The 26,841-nt window shown below is 41.9% G+C and overlaps 2 protein-coding genes and 1 pseudogene across 2 annotated transcripts in view; all 3 read right to left on the reverse strand.

Moving 5' to 3' along the window:
- The window catches only part of STXBP3 (syntaxin binding protein 3), a 47,910-nt gene extending 45,023 nt beyond the window's left edge, over positions 1-2,887 (reverse strand). Inside the window, exon 1 of the mRNA XM_011368069.2 lies at positions 2,742-2,887. Coding sequence (XP_011366371.1) covers positions 2,742-2,790 — 49 coding nt within the window. The 5' untranslated portion in view covers positions 2,791-2,887. The remainder of the gene's footprint in view (positions 1-2,741) is intronic.
- Positions 2,888-9,931: 7,044 nt separating this feature from the next.
- FNDC7 (fibronectin type III domain containing 7) overlaps positions 9,932-26,841 on the reverse strand; it is a 20,889-nt gene continuing 3,979 nt past the window's right edge. Inside the window, exons 3-13 of the mRNA XM_011368080.2 lie at positions 26,101-26,355; positions 24,982-25,242; positions 23,965-24,222; positions 21,704-21,958; positions 20,417-20,674; positions 19,589-19,843; positions 18,099-18,353; positions 16,216-16,476; positions 13,073-13,102; positions 10,143-10,211; positions 9,932-10,058 (exon numbers count right to left, since the gene is read on the reverse strand). Coding sequence (XP_011366382.1) covers positions 10,147-10,211; positions 13,073-13,102; positions 16,216-16,476; positions 18,099-18,353; positions 19,589-19,843; positions 20,417-20,674; positions 21,704-21,958; positions 23,965-24,222; positions 24,982-25,242; positions 26,101-26,355 — 2,153 coding nt within the window. The 3' untranslated portion in view covers positions 9,932-10,058; positions 10,143-10,146. The remainder of the gene's footprint in view (positions 10,059-10,142; positions 10,212-13,072; positions 13,103-16,215; positions 16,477-18,098; positions 18,354-19,588; positions 19,844-20,416; positions 20,675-21,703; positions 21,959-23,964; positions 24,223-24,981; positions 25,243-26,100; positions 26,356-26,841) is intronic.
- Positions 23,635-23,753, reverse strand: LOC111745560 (annotated as a pseudogene).

Below are 26,841 nucleotides of genomic sequence, written 5' to 3' on the forward strand. Positions count from 1 at the left end.
AAAGAACAGTGGCTTAGAGGCTCAGTTGGGAGGTTACTGCAATACACTAGGCATAAAACGGGGCCCTGAACCGAGGTTTAAACGTTGCGAAAAGTAACACACAAGTCACATATTAACTCTGCAGCTAAAAGAACCGGGTGTGAATATTAAGTCTATATTTAATAGCTGTTATCAGGTTTAATTTGCATACTATATACAGCTAACCCTTGAATCAAGTAGGGGGTTAAAGGTGCCACCCCTACGCAGTCGAAAATCCATGTATATCTTTTGACTCCCCAAAAACTTAACTACTACAATTGTCTCTTGATATCCATGAGTGACTGGGTCCAGGATGATCCCCTCCAACACCCCAATCTCACACACAGATACCAAAATCCACAGATGCTAAAGTTCCCTATATAAAATGGAGTAGATCAACGCATACAGTCAGCTCTCTACATCCAGACTCTCAACTCTGGATTAAAAACAGTACAGGTATTTAATGAAAAAAAAAATCCATGTATAAGTAGACTCAGGCAGTTCAAACCCATGTTGTTCAATTCAGTTGACTGTGTACAATGAAATGGTTTTCAGTATATTCAGAGTAGTGCACCCAGCACCATCATCAATTTTAGAACATGTTCATTGCTCCAAAAGAAAGATGTTCCTCTTAGCTAACATCCCGGGATCTCCCCATCCCCTCCTCACATAGGCAACCACTAATCTACTTTTTGTTTCTACAGTTTTGTCCATTCTGGACATGTAGTATAAATGGAGTCACACGATAGGCGATTCCGACGGGCTTTTTTCACTTGGCATCATTTTTTCAAGGTTCATCAAAGACTGTAGCATGTATCAGTATGTTATTCCTTTCTATTGCCTAAGAATATTCCATTGTGTGGACACACGTTATATTCATTAACGTCTGAGCTGTTTTAATTTTTGGCTATTTTGAAAAATGCAGCTATGATAATAGCTGTATCAGTTTTAACATGTCAAATAATTCTGTTTTAAAATATGCAGAGATCGCCTGGTACAGAGTAAATGTTCAAAAATATTAATTCTCTTCTCCCTACTTTGAGGGTAAATTGAAGGTTATTTAGCTTTCTACCCTGACCTAACTGTACCATCTTCAATTTAGCAAAACCTTTTCTCAGTTAAATGTATAATTTTCCAACCACTTAGATTACTTCATCATTTCTTTCTGTCACCTTTTGCTAACAGATTTTAAGAGACACCCCCTTCTCTCTCTCCCTACTTATCTCACTAAATGTTGAATGACTATCATATTGTCTTTCGGTTATGTTTCTATTACATAAGAAGTCAAAGAACTATTTTCTAACCCATATATTTCTTTCCTTTCATTCAGTCTCCTGTCTTCTTGATCTTACTGGGTATCCTGGTGCTACTTCAAGTTAACAGCAAAAACAGAAATTTTGTTATCACTGAACTCTCCCTCTCTAGACTGACATTAATATTAACCTTTTTTTTCTAATGCTAAGGACCATACATATCTTGGAAATTATTTTTAAACACAATTCGTTACCTGTTTTCATATAAATATATTTAAATGCCATTGTGATTTTAAGTCATTACCATATCTGAAAAGTCACCCCCGGAAATCTTGAAAAACAAAATGCCAACCTTATAATTATTCAATTTTTAAAAAGGTGTTATCATAACTTTATTTTTCCTTCTATTTATACACTTGGTTATGGTATATTAAGCACTATGCCAGTTACTGATTTGGAGTTTTAATTTTACATAAGGAACTCTAACTCCCGGAATTTTAACTCAGTCATTTCTGTTCTTTGCTCAGCAACATGGAGTCAGAAATACTAATTAGATGTCACTCCCTTTCCACAACTAGACCATAATTAATTTGCACTCAGCAATGCCAAACAATGGTGGTTCTTCCTGTTGGGTGGTTACATTCCATCTCTAACTTAGCAGACCTAGATTTGGAGCAACTCTTATGAAAAGTCAAAGATGATGTGGCAGAAAAGCATAACATCAGTAACCAATAAAGTACGGTAGAGTCCCAACAGTGGGGTGTGGCCCGGACAATGTAAAGGGAGAGAGAGGATGGTGCAGGTTGGCCCCGAAATTGAATCATTCCCGTGGTCCCTTCTCCAGAACTCTGTAGAAAGTGAGCACCTCTAGGAATAGAGAAAAGAAGGTGTGTTTAACAGTGAGGTTTTGTTTGTTTTTTTAAGGACAGACGTCGAAAACTATGGTTGTAAGACCCTCCTTGGTACTAACATGAATAAACAGAATAAGCAGCCTTGGGAAACTCAAGTGCGGGGACAAGGGGAGGGGGGATAAAGGAACACACTGCTCGGACCAGCTCGTCTCGGGTGGAGACATCGGCTGCTGGTGCGGGCACGGGGGACGCGGGGACCACCGCCGAGGGTCCGCGCCCGGGCGGCGAGAGCAAACGCCAGCGGGGCCGCTCACCCAGGGCGGAGGGCGGGGACCGGGGCCAGAGCCGCCCGCCGAGGGGAGAGGGTGCCCGGCCGAGGGAGAAGGCCGTCTTCCCGCACCCCGCCCATCCCCGGTGCCGGCAACAACTAGGGAAGGGAAGGAGCAAGAAGTCCCAACAGGGGCGTGGGTCCCGACGCAACACGCAACAAGTGCCCCCGGCGGCTCCCCAAGAGACTGCGGGTCTGGGGCAGGAAAGCAAGGCCGGCGCGGCGGCCTCCTGGCCTCTCTCTCTCTCTCTCTCTCTCACGCTCTCTCGGCCCCTGCCCCACCGCACTCACTCTGCCACACGACGCTCTTGAGCCCCCTTTCTGTCACCGGCGGCGCCATCTTCCCGACACTGCGGAGGAGCAGCCACTGCCTCCTGCTCGCAAAGTAGCTTAGCTAGGAGAGGGGAGCTCGGGTGGCCCCGCCTCTGCACGGGGATTCCCGCCCACCCCTGGACGGAGGCTGCGTGGTGAGGGCGGAACCTCCGCGGGCGGCGGCGCGCCCCCTAGCGGAAGGCTGACTCAACGGAAGTTCCGTGTCCCCCGCCCCCCCACCTCAGAAAGTGAAGTCCTGCTGTTGGCCTGTGAACTTATGCTATCTTCTAAATTCAGAATTGTGCATCGAGTACATCGAGAAGGTACCCTGGCTTTGCAAAAGAATTCTTTACTCTGCAAAGCAATTTGTAACAGACTTCACTCAATATCCAGTTTAATAATGGAATGGAAAAATTCCCCTCCCAAAGTTTATTAATTTTCCAAGGACATAATAATTGTGTAGGGCTATGAGGTACACCTCCAGTGTGCCGAGAACTATGCATACTCAAAGTAATCAAAAGTTTTAAAAGCAAATAAAACAGACATATAGATGAAACAGAATAGAGAGCCCAGTAATAAAACCATGCCTACATGGTCAATTAATCTATGACAAGGGAGGCAAGACTATACAATGGGTTAAGACAGTCTCTGGGCAAGGGAAATTAAAGAAAAACTAAACAAATGGGACTACACCAAACTAAGAAGTTTTTGCACAGCAAAGGAAACCATCAACGAAAACAAAAGATAACCTATTGAATGGGAGAAGGTATTTGCCAATGATACAGCTGATAAGGAGTTAATTTAAAAAGTCATACAAGTTAACCCCAAAATCACAAACAATCCAATTTAAAAACAGGCAGAGAGTTTGGACAAATATGGCAGAATGAGGGACGTCTCCAGATCGTTCTTTGAAACAACAAGCTGAACACCTAAAACTCAACAAAAAAACACCCAAACTGCACACCAGCACGTCTGAGCGTGGGATGTGTGCATAAGAGCTACCACAGGAAATCCTTGATCTCTCTTCCTTCTCTAAATTCCCTGTTTATTTCATGTTAATGTGTCCTTATCTTAAGCCTCCTTAAATTCTGTTTATATATCTTATATTCCTTTAATTTAAAGACTCTTGAGGGACCTGTCTTCTTTTTATATGTTGGGATACAAAACTATATGAAAACTTTCATATGCAGCTTACAAAATAATAAAATGAACAATTTGTCTGAAAAAAAAATGAGCAGAGTTCCTAACTAGACATTTCTCCAAACAGGACATAAAGATGGCCACCAGACATATGAAAAGATGCTCAATGTCATTACTCATCAGAGAAATGCAAGTTAAAACCACGAGAGACATCACTCACGCCTGTCAGAATGGTTGTCATCAATTAATCAACAAACAACAAGTGTTGGCGAGGATGTGAAGAAAAGGGAATCCTCGTGCACTGTTGGTGGGATCACAAATTGGTGCAACCATGATGGAAAACAGTTTGGAGTTTCCTCAAAAAATTAACAATAGAACTATCATTTGACCCAACAATTCCACTTCTGGGTATTTATCCAAAAATATTCGAAACACTAATTCAAAAAGATATATGCACCCCTATGTGCATTCCAGCATTATTTACAATAGCCAATATATGGAAGCAACCTAAGTGTTCATCAAAAGACGATTGGATAACAAAGATGTAGTACTTAGATACAATAGAACATTCCTCAGCCATAAAAAAAAAAAAAACTTACCATTTGTAATAACATGGATAGACCTAGAGGGTATCATGCTAAGTGAAATACGTCAGACAGAGAAAAGACAAATACCGTATGATTTCACTTATATGTGGAATCTAAAGAACAAAATAAAACAGAAGCAGACTCACAGATTCAGAGAACAAACTGATGGTTGTCAGATGGAAGGAGGGTGGGGGGGTTGAGTAAAAAAGTTGAAGGGATTAAGAAGTACAAATTGGTAGTTTCAAAATAGTTACAGGGATGTAAAGTACAGCATAGGGTATATAGTCAATAATATTGTAATAACTATGTATGGTGTCAGTTGGGTACTAGACCTATTGGAGGGATCACTTTATAAGTTATGTAAACGTCTAACCACTATGCTGCACACCTGAAACTGATAAAATATTGAATGTCAAAAGTAATTGAAAAATTAAAAAAATAACATTTAAAAAAGCAAATGCCTTAGTGATGATGATATATATAAATAAACCAATAAAAGAATAATTATTTATTCACCAAACATAAATTAACATTCAAAATTGTATGAGTGGGGCTATTAATGCCTTAGGAGCCAGAGAATTATTTTTGAAAGTTGATTCCCAAAGGAGGTGATTTAAGCTCCGATTTAGAAAGTTTAGGCAGAGATCTATTTCCTGAGATGCGTCTTTTGAGACTTTAAATCAAAGCAACCATTCATGAGTTAGATCAGTTTAGTTACTGAGTGCCCCAACTCTGATGTAACCATCATACACACTGGCAGAAAGTAGACTTCCTTACAGAGATTTGCAAAGAACCAATGATTTAAATTTGAGTTGGTCACATAGGGAAGTGGAAATAGTTACTACTACTAATAATAATGGCTAGTATTTATTGAGTGCTTACTATATGCCAGGCACAATACTAGGTGGATCTCATTGACCCTCAAAGCAACCTTTACAGACAAGAAAACTGAGGCTTAGTGAATTAGGTAACTTGGGGATGCACGGCTAGCGGTAGAGTGGGAACAAGACTGAGGCTTGAGCTACACAGAAAGCACATAGAGAAGTCTGTGGGATAACCTGTGGTTTTCTTCTTTACAAGAGAAAAGGAAATGAAGAATAAGGACAGCCATAAAATGGTTCAAGTACAACATGTGACATTGCCGAAAACAACACAACAGGCCCAAAATGGAGTCACTTACACTAAGCACCATGTCACCAAACTGAGTCTTAATTATAGTTTCAAATCTCCCAAAAGTGGAAACTTAAACTGATCAGCACCTGTTAGATAATCCACCTCCTGCCATCCACTAAAGGAGAATAACCTTGCAAAAACCAATCAACCTTTTTTTTTTTTGCCAATATAACTTTCTTATTCCTGTTCCCTTCCTCCTATGAAAGGCTTTCATTTTGTACAGCTCCTTGGAGCGCCTTTCTATCTGCTAGATGGAATGCTGCTCAATTCTTGAATCATTAAATAAAGCCAGTAAGATCTTTGTACTCAGTTAAAAAATTTTTTTAACAGCATGGTTTTTCCATTCAAGGCGTATATGGAATGGAAGCTAGAGCCAAATCTCCTTTAAATCTACATTAAATAAACTCGATTGCTCAAAATTTTAAACAAAACACACATTATTTCCCTCTCACTTTTTAATTTTAAATCAGGTTCTGTTTATTATAGCAGGGTGGTACCCCAAGCCATAAGAAAAAGACACAGAGGTGCAGACTCACCCTGAAGTGGAGTTCTTCGCCTTGGAGGCTCAAATCAAGACAGAAAACGAAGTGAGTGAAGTGCCTCCATTTCCTACCGTTTAGGAGAATGACTGGGTGCCAGGGAATCACATGGGTTTGGCCCCTCTGAATTGGAAGTTTATCTTGGGTCACATGAGGTACAGCTGAGGCTCATGCCCCTGAAGGCCAGATTCGAGGATGGTGGCAGTGTAGAATAGCAAGTATGGGCTTTAGCCAAACCCAGACACCAATTCACACCCCGCACACCCTGGCTCTGCCTCGAACTAGCAGTGCGACTCCAAACACCTCAGTTTCATTGTACTTATGAGTTGAATATGATACCTCGAACCTCACAACAGCCCAACAAGATGACAATCCTTATTGCCAGTTTACAGATGTGAAAACTGAGACGCAGAGAAATAAGGCATGAAAGACCTCGAGATGGCTCCAAGACCATTGCCCTCTCCCTCACAGAAGATCACCTACCCTCCCTTGCTCCCCTAGCTTCACATAACCTCTCTGAGCTGTCTCTCTAGTCTCCTCTAGTTTGTTTGCCTAAACAAATTGAACAATGAATTTGAATTCCCTGAACACGACATGGCAGGATGGAAGGCAAATCCACCCATGTTGGTCAGAGATGAAAAATATGCTTTGTATAATTCGTAGAGCTGATAAACACCCAAAATAAGCGAGGGCTGAATGTAAAAACTTTTGAGTTAGGGCAGATCACTCACTCACCATCCTATTCCCAAGTCTTCTTTACTAATAATTGATGACTTAATCATGACAATCCAGAGAAATATTTTCCATAAAAACATAATGCGTTAGCAAGTCTAATCAATGCTACATACTTACCTGGTCCCCTGAGAATTTATATTTGAACTTGTTAGTTATGTGAATGTGAGTGAGCCACTTGCCTTTTCTGGTCTCATTTCCTTTATCTGTATAAAGGGGAAAGTATTATTATCCAACTCATAAGGTCGTTACGAGAATGAAATGACTGTGTGGAAAGAACTGAGAAGCGCATAGTACGTGCTACATCCACGTTTGGGTTTTAGGTTCACCCAGTGTGGAGCACAACGTCTTCTACGGAGTTCTGACCAAAGCAGCCCAGCTTAGATGCCTAGCTAAGCAGAAAGTCATCTCATCTTCTCTGTCCTGGCATTTGTAGAGTATGGGTGTACTGGTCCCAGCCCTCTGGTGTTCTAGGGCCAGGAGTCCTGGCCTTCCATTCCGCCTTTGACCTCAGCCTTTGGCCGTTCCAGTCAGCCATGGACACAACTCTATTCAGAAGGCACACATTGCTGGCAACTGGGCTTAGCACACACTCTCACACGAGCTCTGGACCACAATGCAGAAAGCTGACCCAGTTCATGGTGTAACCACACACAAACTTCATCTCATTTCTTTAGTATAGTTTTTTTTCTGATTCAGGCTGGTTTTGCCCAGATGATGGCATTGTACCTTGCTTGCTTTTTCTCCCCTTTTTCCCTATATGCCTGCTTCTTTAACAGTTAAGCCTTATAACATAAGATTTGTCAAGACTCAGGTCTACAGTCATGGGGACAATGAGTTTTGGTTACACTAAAGATAATATCTTAGCTTTAGATGTGTCTCAGCCCCAGGCCCATCGAGGCAGAACAACAAGCCCACTGGCCATGGAACCAGGCCAGGGGACCAGACGGGATGGCGCCAGGCTGACTCCAGAACTGAACACAATGATCAGTTAAGCCAACTCCCTTAGTTTCCATAACAACTGATTTTTCCCTCTATAATCCATACTCCTCCGGGCAGCCAGGTTTTTGAGAGCATTATCTCGCCTCCGTTTCTGGGACTTGCAACTCCTTGAAATAAATCCTTACTTTCTTTGCTGCAAACCTGCCTGTATTTCTTCTCTGACTTGAATGCAGGCAAACAGACCATTTTTATTTCAGTAACGGTGGTTGCCCTAACGGGCCATAGACCCACTATGAACCCTCCAGATTTCTCACCAATCTTTCCTCACATATCACATACCTTCTGTTAAATTAATTAAACAAGGAGACCATTAGACTGAGCTGGTTCTAATGCCGTGGCAGCCTGCTTAAGAAACCCAAACCTAAGCCTGTAAATACTCAAGGTTAAGAAATCGAAACCTAAGGACAACCAACCATAAACAGCTAACTAGGCTGTTCCAAAGAAAGCAATCTCTTAAGCTACAGCCAATCAAATAATATCCTTGCATTGATTCTACCTCTTCTCTATAAAAGTCTTCCCCCCAAACACCTGTCAGTGGAGTGCCCCTAACCACTTCTAGTTTGCTTTAGTGGAATTCAAACCAATTTCTGTTCAAAATTTTAATATGCCTTGGTTTATATTGTAATACTTCTCAGCCTCCCATCGCTGAAATTTTGCTTCAAGAAAAACTCACCAAGGCAAGATTTTTAAGGTTCCCAAAGCTGGACATGTTAGAATCACTTGATGAATTTATTATAAATATACATTCACAGGCCCGGTCCCAGACCTTCTGAGTTAGCATCTCTAGGGGTGATGCATACTAAGTAATGAGGTCCCCAAGTAATATGAAGGCACCTGGCCTAATTCTTGTTTATTCACCAGAACAAAAGTGAACTAAATTCAGCCTTCCGCTGTGAGTGCTCTCTGATGCAGCAAGTTTCCTTTTTAGAGATCTGTGACTGGCTTGTCTCCTTTTCAAGTGTGGATGCTCTGGGGAGTATCTTTCACCAGTGACACATTATGTATCTTTCACCAGTGACACATTATGTATCGCTCATCAGTCTTTCACAGAGAGGGAAAGGGGGCATAGAAGAAAGTTTGCCCTCCCTCCCAGTATACCCGAAGCCCAACTCCACGCTCCAATTCCCTCCGGGTAGTGTTCCTAACTACAGCTATTGGCTTTGCAGCTACGCTTTTGGGGAGTAAACACTTTCGTTGTGTGTGCGTTATACAAGTTCTATATATACTATTTTAAAATAAGGTTATGTGGCATTCGAAGGACAAACATTTTTCTAGGCACAACAGATTTATAGTTTACATCATTGCTTTTCCTCTTCCAAAAGGCAAAAAGCAGTTACAGTGTGAGTGGAGAAGACAGCAAGATTGATGGACCTCCCCACAAAGGATGCACATATATCAGTTTGCCACAGTTCGAGGGCCTGCCCCGGCTGTCCTTCCATTCATAGTCTTTGCTCACTCAAAAGAATGACTGCAATCCTTCTAGCAACTGGCCAGCAGCTCTGCTTTCTCAGGTGTTCAAGCGGCAAAGGTCACGTCACATGATGCTTTGGCTTAGGGAACTCTGCAAGCAGCTCAGCTTCTTCCAAACTTGAGATGAGGGTGTTTGTTACTACAGGTGGGCCTGGCTGCTGCTGCTATGCAACCTATGACGCAGCCCTGGTGGAGGATTGTTCTGGGATGAGCGGTGTCTCTGTGTGGTGCCGTGGTATCAACTTCTCTGGCAGTGAACATTTCCAGCCCTTGAATGTCTAGAAGCCTGCATGGCAAGTGTTGGTGTTGACGAAACACTTACAAAGTGGATGTGTTGAAGTCTGCGGTGTGTCTGGATGTGAAATATCGAAGAGAATTTCTACTAAGCAGAGCTTTCCCATTTCCAGGACCGTCCCAGTATGCTGGCTCACCTTGGCAGCCTCCCAGGGGACTTTCTGGATCTATCTCTCTACTGAGTCTTTTCCGCAGCAGTCCTTGAACTCTTGTGCAGGTGAGGACACGCCTGACCTTGTCCTGGGGAAGTGGAGACAGAGCTGTTCTTTGAAAGGCCTACGAGCTTGTCCTATCCTAGACGCATTTTGTATTCTAATAGATCTTTTCCGTTTCTAATCACACTAACGATTGAGACAACTCTGTAAAAGATACGGAAAGAATTTTTTAAAACAAAGACCAAAAACTTTGCTTTTGAGTCACACCATTCGATTTAAATTACTCACTTGGTCAAGTTTCTGTTTTCATCAGAGGCTTAGTATGTCTTTCTGCATTTCTCTTCCCTCTGTAAATCACTGAAAAGGGGAAGAAAGTGAAGAACCATCAAAACACATCAAACACACAGACGCTTTCTTAAATTAAAAAGCCCTCAAATGTCTCTGAGATTTAGATTAGTATTTTGACCTGAAATGCTATTTTTGCAGCACTTCACAGTGAAGAAGCAGGCAATTAAGATGATCTGAACCATTCAAAGGGCAAGAAGAAACTGACTAGCAGTTTCTAACTGACCAGAGTGAATCTCTGTCCTGCTTCATGAAACAAATACTCCCAAAGAGCCTCCCGGGACAAAGAACTTTCCTCTCCACCCCTAGGCCAACTTTCTGTGTTCTTAGGGAGCTCCGAAATTTTAACAGTTCAGGGAGAACATTGTGCGAGGAGAACATAAACCTGTTCAGCAGCCAAGGGAGCTGCAGAGAGGAGACTTCTGTGGAATGTGCAGCCTGCATGCTGAAGATGATGGCTGCCCCCATGGAGGCACAGACCCCTCTCGTCTACTTCCTGTTAAAGGCCAGGTACCTCACATAGATTGTTTTCCTTCTCCCTTCCAACCTGTGTCAGATTTCCAGGATCAAAGTAGCTTCCTTGAATTAGAGCTGTGGTTCTCAAACCTTAGCGTGTATCAGTTACCTGAAGGGCTTGTTAAAACAAATATTGTCGGGGCCCCAACCCCAGAGTTTCTGGTTCAGTAGGGCTATGGTGAAGCCCCAGAAATTGCATTTCTAAGCAGTTCCCAGGTGTTGCTCATGCTGTAGGCCCTGAGACCACACTTTGAGAACCAGTGAGTTAGGGTATCATGACCACTGAGGTTAAAATGCAAATATCTTAGAAGTCGCGCATTAAAGTGGTAATGACTGACGCATAATATAAAAGGGTGTGATATGAGCCTAAGCTGATCCTGAATTAATAACTACCATTTATGAAGTTCGTGTTATGGGCCTGTCATTGTACACAACAATTTATACCTCATTTAATCCTCATAACATCCTATGAGGTGAATATTTTTTCCATCTTTCAGATGAGGAAGATAGGCTTGGAGAGAATCAAAGCAAATCCCCTGAGGGCAAGCAATAGGGGCAGGATTTAAACCCAGATCTGTCTCTTAGAAAATTCTTGCTGTTGCAAAGCTTTAGGATTATCCAAGAGTCAAGGGAGACCAAAAGTCTTAAACCAACAAAATTCGCAAGACTGCCCTTAGCATATCTGGAGGCCCCATGTCAGCCAGGGACCTAATTTGACTCACCCCATGTACAGGGAAGAGAAAGGCTGAAATTGGAGACAGCAATTTAGAATTTTTCCCTAGACCTGATGAATTCTATGTGATATAGAGGCCCTCGAATGACCCAGCTAATGCTTATTTTTGACGGTCTTGCAGGATTTCTACATGGATCTACTGAAAGAGAGAGGCAGATTTCGGGCTGGAGACTAAACCTTGCTAAGGAAGGGAGAATTGATGATGAGGGCAGTCCAGAGGGACAGAGGAAGGGGAGGCTAGTGATCTAGAGCAGTGCTTCTCAAACTTCTCAAGTATCAGAATCACCTGGAAACCTGACAGAACTGCAGAGGGAGGCCCTCTTCTACTTCAACAAGTCTTGGCCTCTACACTTTCTCTTGGCTCTCCATGGGATACCGATACACACCAGAGCGTGAGAACTATTGCCCAAACAGTGTTTTCCAAACTCCTATATGCATATGAATCAACTGGGATTCAGTACATCAGGGTGGAGCCTGAGATTGTACGTTTTTGAACAAGCTTTCTGGTGATGCCATAGAGTGATGATTTGCAAGCATTTTTTAATTTTTTTTTAAATTTTTTATTTTTCGGTTATAGCACTGAAACTCTTTAAGAAAATCTTAGAGAAGGCTAGTATATAATTCACGACTCCTCTCCTATGAGGAATCCCCAAGGTGCTTCAACTGCCCCTCCATGGCTCAGGGGAGCACTGATTAAAAACTACCATAATACTGGAAATAGGTTCCAAGAATGCAGACCTGGGCCTGTGCACATTTCACTGAAAACCAGGGGTTATGGTCATTAGTACTTTGGGAGCTTTTTAAAGTAGTTTTTTTTATAATTTAGAAGTTTCCTCACAGTTGGTTTTTAATAAGCCAGGCCTATTGCCCTGTCGTCACTGGAAACAGAAACTCTTTAAAAATTAATAGAGATTGTGCTTATTTCAGACCTGCAGGTAGGGCAAGGATTTGAAAGCATGTGTCCTGCTGTGCTGAGAGAAGCAATGGTCTGGGAAAGGAAATAGAGACAGGCAATGGAGGGAGATTCCAGAGCCCATCGCTGCCAGTGGAAGGAAGGCTTGGATGGGGAGCTGGCCCAGACTGGAGGCTGTGCCATGGGGTTTACAGGTAGAAAGGCTTCATTTCCATTCACAACCTCTGAAGTCAGCTATGTCCGACTGGGCGTGTGTAGGCACACAAGCATGCATGTCCTGTCTATAGTTTGGGGTTGATAGTATTCCCTGGGGTTTTTCCCAAGGCCCAAACCCAAGCCGGCCTCTAGGAGAACGTGGCAAGCACTTCTTATGAAGCAGCACATGCTACTTACTGGGTCAACACACACGACTCTGCATGAACATTTCTGTAGCCCGGCCCAAGAACAGCCCCGTGGGGCACCCAGAATAGTCTAGGTGGGATCAGCACTGAGCACACCTGAGGAGGCAGTGAGGGTTATCTTTATTCCAATTCCCCTTTCAGCACCCTTTTCCCGCCCCCGGGCATATCCATCCATGCAAACCAGAAGCAGACATCCTATCATTTGCCTTCCTGACTAATTGAAGAGTCAGCTTTGATCTTGACTTCACTGTCACTTTAAAATGCAACAAAAAAACGCTCTTCTATTTTATCCATGAGAACAATGACTTACCCATTCCAAGTGTGCTTCCAGAGCAGGTTACTGTAATAAATAAAAACAGCATTTAAAATGTATTTACTGATATATTTAAGATGGTGAAGATAAAACTTAAGAAAGAACAAAGGGAAAGTAAAGCAAAGAATGAATAAGAACCAGTTTGAGTGATAGGAGGAGATAACTAACTACTAGCAGTGTGACCCTGGCACTTTCTGTGCCTCAGTTTATCTGTAAAGTGGTAAGAATACGAATGCTAACCTCAGAGGGTTGTTATAAGGATCAGTTGGCATGTATACATATAAAGCCATTATAATAGTGCCTGGCACAGGGCACTCAAAAATATTAGTCTTTATTATTATTATTATTATTATTATTATTATTATTATCATCATCATCATGATCATCATCATGATCATCATCATTTACAATGTTGTCCTAATTATCAATGTAAAGCATCACTGACACTGAAATAATAAAGAAAAAAAAACAACCCTGAAAACCAAAAACAAAAACAAATTCCTCCAACTGCATGGTTTTTACCAGGGAAATTGAGCAGAGGTGAACTTCCTAACTTGAATCTAGACACCCAGTCATTGGCCACAGGCTTCAGATGGCACCCCACCAAATGGCACTAGAGTTCTAACTACCAAGGACTTCTGGTGGCTAACAAACCATCAGAGGAATGACTCTCTAAGGGTTGAATTGTAGGCATGGAGCAGAAGAAAGAACATTCACTTGCGGGCTATATGATCACAGGAAAGCACGTAAACTCATTGACTCATGCTTTTTTTTAAAATTTAAACTACTTTGGGCTACGGTTATGTGCTAAGTCCTGGGAGTCCAAGAGATTATCACTTATTAGAGGAAATAACACACAATCCATTCACAATAATAAGGCACAGTAAAGATAAGGATGATGTGGGGTCATAAAGGACAGAGGGAGAAGACCAACTCCACCAACGGCTGTTGGAGATTTCACAGGGGAGGGACATGTGGGTGGTGGAGTTCCCTTGGTGGTGGTGGGGTAGAATTCCAGGCATAGAGAGGGGCACTGCTTGGAAGCGTGACGTGGCATGGTATGTGTGTGTGGCTGGGGCGGGTGTGTGTGAATGATTCCCCGTGACTTTCGTGTCCTGTCAGCAGTGGTAGATGGAGCCCGGAATTGCACTGCCCGATACAGTAGCCACTCCAAATGTAGGTAATCTGAACTGAGATGTGCTGTGAGTATCAAACGCACATCAGATTTTGAAGACTTAGTATGGAAAAAAAATGCAAATCTTTTTATATAGATTCCATGTTGAAATTATAATATTTTGTATATATCGGGTTAGCTAAAATACATTATTAATTTCACTTATTTTGTTTTACTTTTTTATTGTGGTTACTAAAAAATTAAAATTTTTCATAAACGGCTTGGATTAAATTTCTATTTCATGGTGCATGTGTAAAAAAAAACAGACTGGGGACAGATTGTGAGGGACCCTGAATGCCACACTCAGAGAACTGAATTTTTTCCTCCGGTACAATAGGAAAGTTCTGCGGATTTCGAAGGCATGAAAGTAGCACGATCAGATCAGTGTCTTAGAATGACAGACAACTCCAGTAATAGTAAGGAGGCCGGCAAGAGGGCAGGAGGGGAGGGAGGCAGAGGTGGTAAGAGCTGAAGCGCAGAAGTAGCTGTAGGAACGAAGAGAAACAGTTGGATTTAGAAGCCATCATGAAGTGAACAGGACAAGACTTGGGGTCTACTTAGATATGGAGGGTGAGGGAGAGGGAAGCTGACACCGGGGTTTTCAGCTTGTGTACCTGAAACAAGGTCGATGGGAAGAAATCAGAAACTGCTGAAGAAGATCAGAAGTTCCTTTTGGTCTTGAGGAGGGGAAATGCCTTGGGCACCTCTAGGTGGAGGTATCAAGTGTGAATATAGATTTAGAGGTTAGAAGAAAAGAAGGGTTGTACATAGAGATTTGGGGGCCTCTGAGCCTCAATTTTCTCATTTAGAAATTGGAGATAATACAATCTGTTGAACCTACCTCACAGTTATTTTGAGCATTCAATGAGCTAGTGAATGTGCAAACACTTGATAAACTGTAAAACATTATGCAAATATAATGAAGTATCGTTATAAGCTGCAGCCTCTTCTTCCTAAGAGCTCATTCTCACCCCAAAACCCATTCCTGTCCCCTTTCATGCTTTGGGCCAGCTTGTCCTGTGGACAAGATAATGAAAACACAAGGAATCAGAGCGTGACAGCCAAAGACAATGAGAACGCCCCCAAAGAGGAAGTGGCCCAGTTCCATCACCGGGAGCCGCCTTGAACTTTCTCATCGCCTTCACATAATTGGAAATTTTATGTTCTCGTTATCAGTAAAGATTTCTGCACCAACATTTATTCTTCTTCCTGTGTTCACTTTGCAAGTGAGCTCTTAGGAAGAAGAGGCTACAGTTTATGACGATACTTCATTATATTTGCAAGTTCACTTTGCAAGTGAACACAGGGCTTCATCATTTCCTTTCTTTCTTTTTTCTTTTTAGAAATATATGAAAAATATATGACTACGCCCTGGGCAAGGTAGCAGAAGGTGCTGGAATCCAGAGCAGGAGAATTGCTAATATTTTTCTGCCAGGTCTGGTGAGATGGCAGTTGCTGACAGTCATGTTTCGTGATCACGCACTGTTCTGCCCACTCATATTTCCAAACCTCGTTTATGATTTATAAATTTGTCTTTTTTTCTGATCCTCCAACTCTTCCTCAGTCATGAGCCTGAATCTGTGCAAATAAAAGTTCAACTATCTTCATTTCCAACATTCTGGGGTATCTATCATTATCTCTAAGACTATGTTAAAACTCTAGCTCCAAATCTCAAAGCAAAAAATAACTTTAAATCTGCTTTACTATTTAAGCAGCAAGCAGCTTATCCTTTTTCTGAAGGAGAGGAGAGAGAGAAGGGAGACAGAGTGTTTCCAAATCAAATGAGAAAGCATCACAATTCGAAAGAAGCTTGGGGTCCCCAGAGGCCAGAATCTGCCTTCAGGACGTAGGAATGTCATATCCTCTTTGATCTTCCCATATAGCAAATAAATGTGAGTGCTCAGAGTCTTAATTCACAGATTGAGTTGAGGGTTAATTTTAAATAAAGAGTCATAACTTGCTGTACCTGAATATATTTTTTTCGGACAGAAGGTAAGCTTCAGTCCTGTCTCAGCAACTGGTGAGACCATCACAGTATATACATCCCCGCAAGGTATCTCGGTGACATCACAGAAACTGAGGCCAGTGCTTGGGGCACATGTGAAAATGCCTTTGGAACCATAGAGGTCAGTGCTGTAATTGGCAGAGCCCTTGGCAATTTGCCAGTAGATCCGGATGCCATTAGGGCCCAGCCTATATAATTTCACTCCCAAAGGGCAGCAGGCACCTGAAGGAACAACAAAACAGACAAACAAAATTATCATTTATTCCCCTATCACACAAACATGGCCTTTAATACTATGGGGAAATAATATAAGTAACCCGGTCTAAGTAATATATGATTAGAGCAAGATTTGAAGAGGTACTCAGTAGTTCTTTCCATGGTGGGCCACATGATTAGAAATCCATGTGTGAGGGCGGTGGGGGCATGAATTTTTAATAGAGAACAATGGTGAGTCAAAGAAGTCCTCACTTGGCAGGTAATGTGTTATATATGACTCAAACCTTATGAGTCAAATACACAGAATCTTTGTCAAGATCTTTCATAATGCCCTAGTTTTATATGATTTTAGTGGGATTGAATTTAAATATAATTAACTGCTCTCAGCTTTAATTGAAAAGACCTATTTTGCTGAACTGAATAGCATAATGCCTGAGGAGCAGTCACTTAATCAACAGGCAGGTGATCAAGCTTTGCTGGTCCACACTTCATCCCTGCTAGCTGACTAGGTACTTTTTTTTTCTTTTTTAAATACCTAGAGCAGGTCACACATTAGGTGCCAAGCGGGACACCAAACGGTAGATTCCTCAGTAACTTAAATAAAGATATTATAGTATAATAATTAAAAAATTCAGTTATAGATGATCAGGTTCATTTGATTTACTCTTTCTAAAAAAGTTTTTTCTTTTCTTTTCTTTTCTTTTTTTTTTTTTTGGTTTTAAGATAAGCAATGAGTCATATTCCCAGAACTGGATATGAGGGTGAAAACTTAGGCAGTAAATCTAATGAAAGACATTGGGCCAAAAGAAGGTATATATAATCAGCTTACAGATGTGTAGCACTTATAAATGCTACACATTATCATTATTACTATTTCACTTACCAATGAGGAAACAGAATCAGGGAGGATAAGGCAAAACAGCATAAAAAAAGCCACGTCTTTAGGCTCTACCCTTGGGATGGCAAAATTATATTTCAACTCTCGCATCCCACATCCCATGGCAGACACAACTAACAGATCATCGAACTCTTCCCCATCAAGCCTGAGAGGCATCCTTAGGAGTGTTTTTCAAAAACAGTTCTCCAAGCAGCCACTTCAGTGGACTAGAGTCCTATGAGAGAAATCTAATTTACTGACCCTGTACCACTTTTACCTTCCATGCTCTTTGGTCTTTGTGAAGAACAAGATACAATACTGTCAGCAGACAGTGCTCTTTTAGCCTGTTGAAATAAGAAGCCGTGGAAGGAGCTGGAGTGGTTTAGGAGAGCAGGGTAGTAGCATAATAATAAAAGAAAAAATTCAAGTTGAATAGAATGTGTGATCTGAATGCTTTCTGAAAACTCTGCCAGACTGAGTTATTTTGTGCTTCAGGTAGCAGTGTCATATAAAAATCTGTCCTCCCTTCAGAAAAAGTATACCCGGACCTTGTTATCAAGGGAGTCCATGCACCAATGACCAACAGAAGCCTCCGAAACTTTGAGGTTCTAGTTTCAGAGGAAAACTAAAAACATTTTAGAAAGTAATCTGAATTTATAATGTAAGGTAGGTGGAGAAGGGCTTATGTCTGGATTTAAAACAGTCAAGGTCCTTATCAATACCACAGAGCTAGAGTTTAGAATTCACTTACTAGAGGAATAACTTTGATAGGTGCAGTCCGCAGTCAATCCGGTGGCACTAACTGCTTTTAACGCCACTGTGTAATTGATGCCACATGTGATGCATCCCAAGAGGCAGTGGTTTTGATGGGTGTGACACTTAGACTGGCCAGTGTGTGACTCCAGAACTGTCACATATGTCTGAGCCCCGGTTCCAACAGTCCAACTCACGTTGACTACTGATTGGGTGACCTGAGTTACTGTCAGACCAGCTGGACAGCATGGTACTTAAATGAGGAAAAAGAGAAAGAATTGGGGGTTTATTTCTACTGAGCATTATTTGTAAAAAAAACAACCAAGAATGGTATTTTGACTGTGTTTCATTCAATCTCCTAAATATCTCAGGCCTTTCATTCAACCTTTTAAATATCTTAAACTTTCAATTGTTAAGCAAAATTTCCTTTTGGTAAGCAAAATCTCAATTCTTCTGATACACATTTTAATATTAACTGTATAGAAAGTGGGTGCTTTCTCCAAATGCAGTACACTAACTGGCTGTGGGTAATGTGAGGTTCTCTCTAATTTTTTTTTTTTTTCAAATAAGAAAGAAATCCTTTGTTGTTCCCAATGCCAGGTGCAAATTTCAAAGCAACGGTTGCATGCACCTCTTCTTTCAATACATTCATTTCATAGCATTTACAGTTAAATGTATTTTGCCTTTCTCATGCATTTCATAGTACATAATTGATACAAAAGCTTGAAATAGTCTTAGCCACCTAAGAATACCAAAGCCAAGTCTCAATTTTTTAGAGACCCATTAAATAGGTTATAGAATCTCTAGAATCTTCCTGTGTATTTGGCGTTGTCTCTATTCCACTGCTTTTTACAGATCAATTTTTACAGTCCAAGTGTCATCTACTGTTATATATAAGAGAAAATAATGTCCAAAGCCTTTAAGTAATGTGCTAAATTTTGTTCACAGACAATACAATGACACATTAACAGCTTTCTTTCATCAGGCTTTTACTATGTATCAGATACTACACAAAGCGCTCTGCAGAATTAATTAACTTAATATTACCAACCACCCGATGAACCCATTATCCCCCTTTTACCAATCAGGAAACCGAAACGCAGAATGCATTGTTTAAAGAAAGACTGGAAAGGGCCGAGCCAAAGAAATAAATAACAAACCAACTCATTCCGTCACTTGTTAGTTGTTTTGGTAGATTATATCATGGGGGAATATGAATTCAAATAAATGTTTTTGCAGAGCCAACATATTCTCCCCTTCGATGTCCGTGTCTGAATATATTAGTCTTCTGGTGATATTTTTACAGAACCTGCGTCCAAATGTTGAAAGTTTTATTCTTTATTCTTTTATTCGGGACTCTTTGGAAGACCTCTAAGTTTAATGTATTTCTATTACTCGTAGGGTAGACCAAGTAAGAAAGTTCACGTCTTACAACAGTTCCTGAGCACCCCAGTGAAGTCAGCGCTCGGGCTGGTGGTCGCCACATACCTGTTTCCAGCGGCACGCTGTAGCTGGGCGGGCTCCGTCCGGCCTGTGTCTCGGCCACCGCGGTGACAGAGAACAGCGAGCCGCAGGGCAAGCCCCGCATGGTGCAGGACTCTCCCGCGCTGCTGCACCCGTACCGCCCCTTCTCCCCCTGCGCAGTCACCGTGTAAGTGGCGCCGTCATTGCTGGATTGCCAGTGCACGTTAATCATGGAGAAAGCATCCTCTGAAACATTTTTGATTTCGGGACTGCAAGGAGCTAAGAGATTTTAGATTAGTAACTGAAGCGCTCAGAATCAAAAAGAACACCTGGGCCATTTGGTCTAAAACTGACTTTTTTCCCCAAAATGAGATCATTATTACTTTCAACCATTATTACTTTCAACCATGTGTGAAGGCCAAATTCATAGAGCCTTTGCGTGGAAACCTTGCAGACACTGACATACGGGGTTGGGTTCCTAGAGCCTGGGACTAACTGGAAAACGTTAAGGGGCATTCTGAACTCTAAAAGCAAAAATAATTAAGACAAACGTTTGTCTTAATTTGTGGCCTTCACCTTCATGGTGTAAACATAGACAGACCCCCAAAGGTCGGAGGGAGTGCATGGCTGACAGGCAAAGCCTCTCACTCTCCCCATGGTCTCCTCTTTTTTTTTTTTTTTTCTCATTTTCCTTCTTCCGCCTTCCCTCTGCCTCTCTGTAGTAAGACAGCGGCTATATTGGTGGCTAATGGGAGTTAGCCTTTCTGCAGTTTTTGGCGAAGGCCGTCCTGAGGGATGCAGCTGGGGTGAAGCGTTCATACGTCAGTGAGTGAAATCACAGCCGTGTCGTACCTGTGGTTGTAAATCGGGACGTACAGGACTTATTGCTGCCCCGGACTTCGCTGTATGAATGCACTGTGATGTTGTACTCGGTGTCACACGCCAGGGCTGAGAGGGTGCAAGCAGGAGCAGTGTCCGTGCACTCGAGCACGCTGGACCCATCTACAGCCTTGGTTTCGTAAAGTTCGGCACCACGAACCGGAGACCAGACGATCTCTACTCTATCACTGGACACCAACACGGGGTTAACGTCACTCGGACAACAGGGAGCTGAAAGCAGGAGCAGAGAGAGAATGGAGGTCGGTATAGGAGCAATGATGTCCGTGGGGGAGACTGAGCTCCCCATACCCAGAGCCTCAGCCACCACCCTCCTGAATTATTGCAAGACTCTTCTTATGGGCCTTTCCAGCTCTAATTTTGGCCTAACACCCACTACATAGGGCGCAAATCCTCTAAGCATGATATTCAGGGTCATGACAAGCTATGCCTCATCTACATGTTTAGCTGTGTCTCCCCGGGTCCCCTGCCACACCAGACTCCTCGATTCCGTTCCCCACACGTGTCCTCATTTCCCTGCTGACCCCTCTACTGGAATGCCATCCCCTTCCTCTGCCTGACAAAATCATATTTAGTCTAATTTATTTATAAATAAAACATAATCCCTGCCCTGTAGAAGATCCAAGCCTAGTGGAGGAGAATCATAGTAATAGTAATAATGATGCCAATAAAAATATTTGCATTCTGTCTTATCACATACAAAGACCTTTTCGTATTCATCCTCTCATTATTATTTACCCCATTTTGCAGTGGAGGATACTAAGTAACTAGGAAGGTAGAGGCCATTCTGCTCATTTTATAAATGAGTTGGTGGTCAAGTTAAGACTTGAACCCGGGACTCCCCCCCAACTCTCTCCACCACATAGTATCTCTGCACTTCTGTTTTCTGGTCTCGGAGAAAGAATGAACTCCTGAGACATTGGATTGCATCTTCAATATCTAGCACAGGGCTGAATGCTGAGTAGATTTTGGTGAGAATTTGATTTTTCAGAGCAGAGTTGAATGACTATATCCTTTTTTCTCTTTTCATTGCTAAACTTTGCATTCTTGTTAAGCTTGGGTCCATGAAGCCAAAACTTTCTAGTCTGGAAAGGATGTGAGAGAAGAGATTCACTCTCCATTCTTGGCCCTCGAATGACTCCCAGGGGGTCTATGTAAGTCACTAAGTGCCACAGGTGATCCATTGTGCTGCCGAGTTTAGTGGACTCAGAAATCCCTTTATAAGCATGAAGTGCAACCTACCTGTGGTATAATTGAACACATCGCCCAAGGGACTCTGCCCGGCCTTGTTATAAGCGAAAACACTGATAAAGTAAGTGAAGCCACATTCAGATAAGAAGTTGCACTGAGTGAGGGATGTGTTGCAGTGTACTTCCAAGCCATCATCACTCTTCACAAAGGCCACATAGTAATCACCCAGATCTACATTGGACCAAGACACAGACAGGTGGCCTGGGGGATCTTCTTGGATTGTCACTCTTCCAGGTGCACAGGCAACTAGGAAATGATGAATAATAAACAGTTGTGAGAGATTTTCTTTGCATCTTTGCAATTGTTCAGGAAACAAGATGCCAGGAATACATCAAACAGTATGTGCAAACCAACGAAACATTCTCGCATGTCCTAAAATTTATCTCACACAATACATGCTAGACTGTCAGAAACAGGCATGGATTCGCCTTGGTTAATATTGCCTGTGTTTCTGTGTTAAGGCAAAGCCAGGACCAGCACAGAATGAAGTCTTCTGAAGGAATAGATTCAAATGAAGTTTATTCTTTCAAGCTCAAAGCTTTTAAAATTTTAGTCATCTCTAATGGAAATCTTCCTAAAATACATCACACAATTGTGGGCTACAGGAAACACATAGAACTTTCTAAACATAGCTCCTTTATTGATAAGTCAAGGTCATTCCCACGATCATGACTGATTGTGTTATACACAAACTACAGTGGTGCCTCCTGGACTGATAAATACTCAGGACTATTTCAATGGCATTTTATCCTGGCTGCACATTAGAGTCAACCGAGGAGCTTTCACAAGCTATTCATATCCAGACCCCATTCCCAGAAGCTCTCATTTTATTGGTCTTTGGTGGGGCCTGGGTATCAGGATTTTACAAAAGCTCTCCAGATGCTCTTAATGTGCATCCGAGATTGAAAAACGCTGCATGGTTCTCTCCTGAACTGAATAACTAACTTCGAGCTGCTGGGCTTTTGAAAATGTATTTTTTATCTCTTCCTTCACTCTCAGCTCTCCCATCCTCATAACCATTTCTAACGTACCATCCATGTTAAATTACTGTTGTTAAAGAGAAGCCAAATCACTAAGTTTGTTATCAGTGACCTTAATTTATGAAAATTATAAGAACTGGATCTGAGGGGTTGGCTTTTTTCCTGTGAAATAGAGTACATCGGCTTGGTGATGGCTCTATTTATCTCTGCTCAGAAGCCTCTTAAACTTGACATAATTCTGACATTTGGACCAAGTAGACATTATTATAACTATCTACATTTTCTTTATCTCAGAGAAGTGAAATCAGGCAAACGGGCTTGAATTCCATCTGCAACACTTATTATCATTAGGCCCAAGGAAAAATTATTTAACTTCTCTGAGCTTCGATTTTCTTAGCTAAAAAAGGAGATAATAGAACCTAACTCACTGAGTGGTCATGAGAATTAAGTAAAATGATGTATTTATATTGCCTGGGACATAGCAGGTCTTCACTAAATGTTAGTTCCCATCCCCCAAACACATAGATATTTCTAAATAGAGGAGTGAACCTCTCCACATATGTCTTTATAGCCCAAATGAAAAATGGAAGATATTTAAACACATTCAGAACTACAGACGGCCCATCTTAATCTTTAAAAATTGTTCGCACCAAGCCTAGGCCTGTGAAACATGATGGAAGGAAGAGGCTGCTATCTGCTGTATGCAGTTACCGCTGTATATAACTCAAACTGGATCTTAGAGTTTTTACAACCTTACAGATGAAAATCAACTAGTTAAGGAAAGATCTGGAATAGGAGCAAGACTCTTAATTTTCGAAGTGCTTTTTCTTTTTTTCTTTTATTATTATTATTTTTTAGGCGAGGCAACCCTTGGTTGACCTCATAGACTGCAAGGACTTTGTCAGCTTACAATCCCTTATTTTTTTATTTTTTTACTTTTTACGCCTACAGCACCTGGTCTTCCTATGTGGTCTCCCATCCAAGTACTAACCAGGCCCGACCCTGCTTAGCTTCCGAGATTAGACGGGATCAAGTTTGTTCAGGGTGGCATGGCCATAGACTCAAAGTGCTTTTTCTAATGCACAGTATCTGGATTCATTGTCAACATTGTTTGCTCATCAGAATGTCCAACTCAATGCTTTCTTTTATAGCAAGCTATCGTTTTCGCTTCTTCCAGAGTGTTCTGGAACACGGTAAGGTGATTATTCGTTCGTCTTATGGCGGTCACTTTGACTCACCAGCCCCACAGTAGCCTCGCTCTTGTTGACATACCGGTTTTCAGGGTCACTGCTGAAGCTGATCCGCTAGATCCTGCATCGTTACTTGCTAAAACTGAAATCAGGTACCGTGTTCCGCATTGGAGAGAGGAAATGATGCAGGAGCTGAACACCGTGCTACAGCTCAGCTCGGAAGAGCCGCTTAAAGCCATCACGGTGTAGTTGAACGCGCCTTCTGTCGGTGCCCATGAAACAGATGCCTGCAGAGCCCCACTGTCAAATGAGACTTGAATGTTGGCAGGAGCACGAGGACCTACAGTTTTGAGAAACAGTTAAGATTTCACAGTAGCCTCGAGAACTCAAGTATGATTTGCCCTAACAAGTGCTTTGCTAGAAGAATGCGCAGGCACAGGGCAGCGCGGGAGGGAGCAGCTCTATCAGGCTGCAGAACTGAGAGAACCATTTTCTAGAAGTGACTGGTTTTTTACAGCTTTTCTCTTCATGTGTTTCGCCGTGCTTTAAGAAGTTTTTAGAGACTTGGGATTTAGCCTGACTTTGCTAGGGCTGCTGTAACAAAGCACCATGAACGAAATGGCTTAAACAACAGAAAGTGATCGTCTCGCAGTCCTGGAGGCTAGAAGTCTGAAATCGAGGTGCTGACAGCTTGGGTTCCTTCTAAGGGCAGTGAAAAAAGATCTGTGCGAGGCTTTTCTCCCTGGCTTGTAAATGGTGGTCTTCGCGTTCACATGGCATTCTCCCTGTATGTGTATGTCTGTGTCCGAATTTCCTCTTTTTATAAGGACATCAATCATAGTGGATTACGGCTCGCCCTTATGATCTCATGTTAACTAATTATATCTGTTACGGAATCAGAATTTCTTTACACAAGCAGTAAGCATTTAAACTACCAACAAGGAATAGTCAAGGCACTATAAACAAACTCATAATAAATTTAAATAGCTGTTGCCAGCTGTTCTATACTCATCACTTAACACTGCCCTTGATGGCTACAATGCATAACCCCTCTCGTTAATCAAAAATGAGATTTGGGGACTGAGCTAAGAAGTCTTACTTGTTCTCTGATTGCAGGTGGAGTCATCCCCAGGGGTTCCATTGGCATTCCACGCATAGGCCTTTATGGTATAGAGAGTCCCGGCGTCTAAGCTGGTGAATGTCAACGTGGTGTTTGTGGTATTCTCTTTCCATATTCTGCCCAAACCATTGGCTCGCATGATGGACACAGAGAATCCAATGGCCATATATACAGCTTCCCACTGCACAAGAATAGAGTCTGGACTTGGAGAGCTTACTTCTAGAACTGGTGCAGCCAACACTACAAAAACAAAGCACGTGCGTTTGTATTATGGAACTTCGGTAGAGGATAATTCAAACTTAGGAATAAGTATTAGAGGTTGATGATCCATAGTATAAATTAAATACTTGCTTTGCAAAAGGATTCATGGCAGAGTTTTATTCAAATTTGCTATTTAAATGTATATTATAAATTTGTTATTTAAATGTGTATTAGAATCGTCCTCTAGGTGATTCTAATAAACACTGAAGTTTGAGGGAAAAAAAATTATAAATGGCTTGGCAGAGGAATAGGAAACAGAGAAATTCTAATATTAGGCATTATTTTCAACTAGAGGTTAGTAATAAACTAGGTAAAACATCCCTGTAATCATAATAGAAGTCAGTGGGGGGAATGATGGTTTATACTATGTTACTGTACACACAACCTTTCAGAAATATGCCTAGGTACAACTTTACCAAATTGACAAATTGACAATTTACCAAATTGACAATTTAAGTAATATTGATGACAAACTTCAAATGCTTTAATTTCAAGCAAGTCGAAGTGCAACAAATCCCTTCCATGTGTTCTTTATTTGGCATGGTCTTGATGGATCACCGAAGTCAAACACAGAAATTCTTTTTTCAGACATTTAAAAGCAGGGATGCTTTTAAGGGTGCCAAGAAATGGTTATTTTCCAAAGCAAAGCATTTGGAATTTAAATACCACCTGTTCTACATATAACTGAATCTCCCCCTCTCCCGCCCCCTAAAATAATTTGGTGGCGTTTACTTCTGGGCACTCACATGACACAAAATTACGTCATGCAACTGCTGCCCCAGTATAACTGATCTAGGTCACAAGCAATGGCCCAAAAGAGGGTGCATATCCAGCTACCTGTCTTTGCTTCTTTTGGAGGTGATGCCTGGCTTCTCCCAGCGGCGCTGATGGATCTGACAGTGATTTGGTACAAGGTGGCAGCCTTCAGGCCTGTCACAGTGCCTGGGGAATTGGCCACCATGGTTTCAATAACAGTGTCACCATCTTCTGCAGTGAGGAGGTAACTGGTGGCCCCTGGCACTATAGCCCATTCCACAGTGATACTGTTGCTGATTTTTGAATATGCCTGATCAATAGTGGGTATTTCAGGAGCTGAAAGAGATTTTGAAGTTGTACATTAGCTAGGACATGTATAAGAATTATTTTTTCATCATTCTACTTTTCAAACTAAATCATTCTCGCGCCTTTTACAGACGGAAACTTTGCCCTTATTTTCTAGATTGAGAAAGAAACAGCGAAAAAGAAAGGCAAATCTAGTCTCCAGAAGAGAGCCAGAAGGCTCAAACCTTTCATTCAGAAATGAGATTTCAGAGGTCCCCCCCACACACAACCCCTCTCTCCCCTCCCCTACCCATGTCTCTGGGATAATTTACACTCTTGTACTTTTCAAAGAGTGAAGAGTGGGAGGAATTGTGGGAAAGAACTCTGAGAGGAGGGAATAAGTAACTGAGGGGATTCATTCCATAGGATTCTACTCTAGTTTGGCATTCTGGGAATTTCCCAGCCTGCTTTGCCGCCCATCTCCTCTCTCTGCCCTGACTATCCTCTGCTGCCTCCAGCTAGGGTCCACCTCCATTC

This window comes from Pteropus vampyrus, unplaced genomic scaffold (assembly GCF_000151845.1).
Source record: "Pteropus vampyrus isolate Shadow unplaced genomic scaffold, Pvam_2.0 Scaffold6, whole genome shotgun sequence".
Lineage (NCBI taxonomy): Eukaryota > Metazoa > Chordata > Mammalia > Chiroptera > Pteropodidae > Pteropus > Pteropus vampyrus.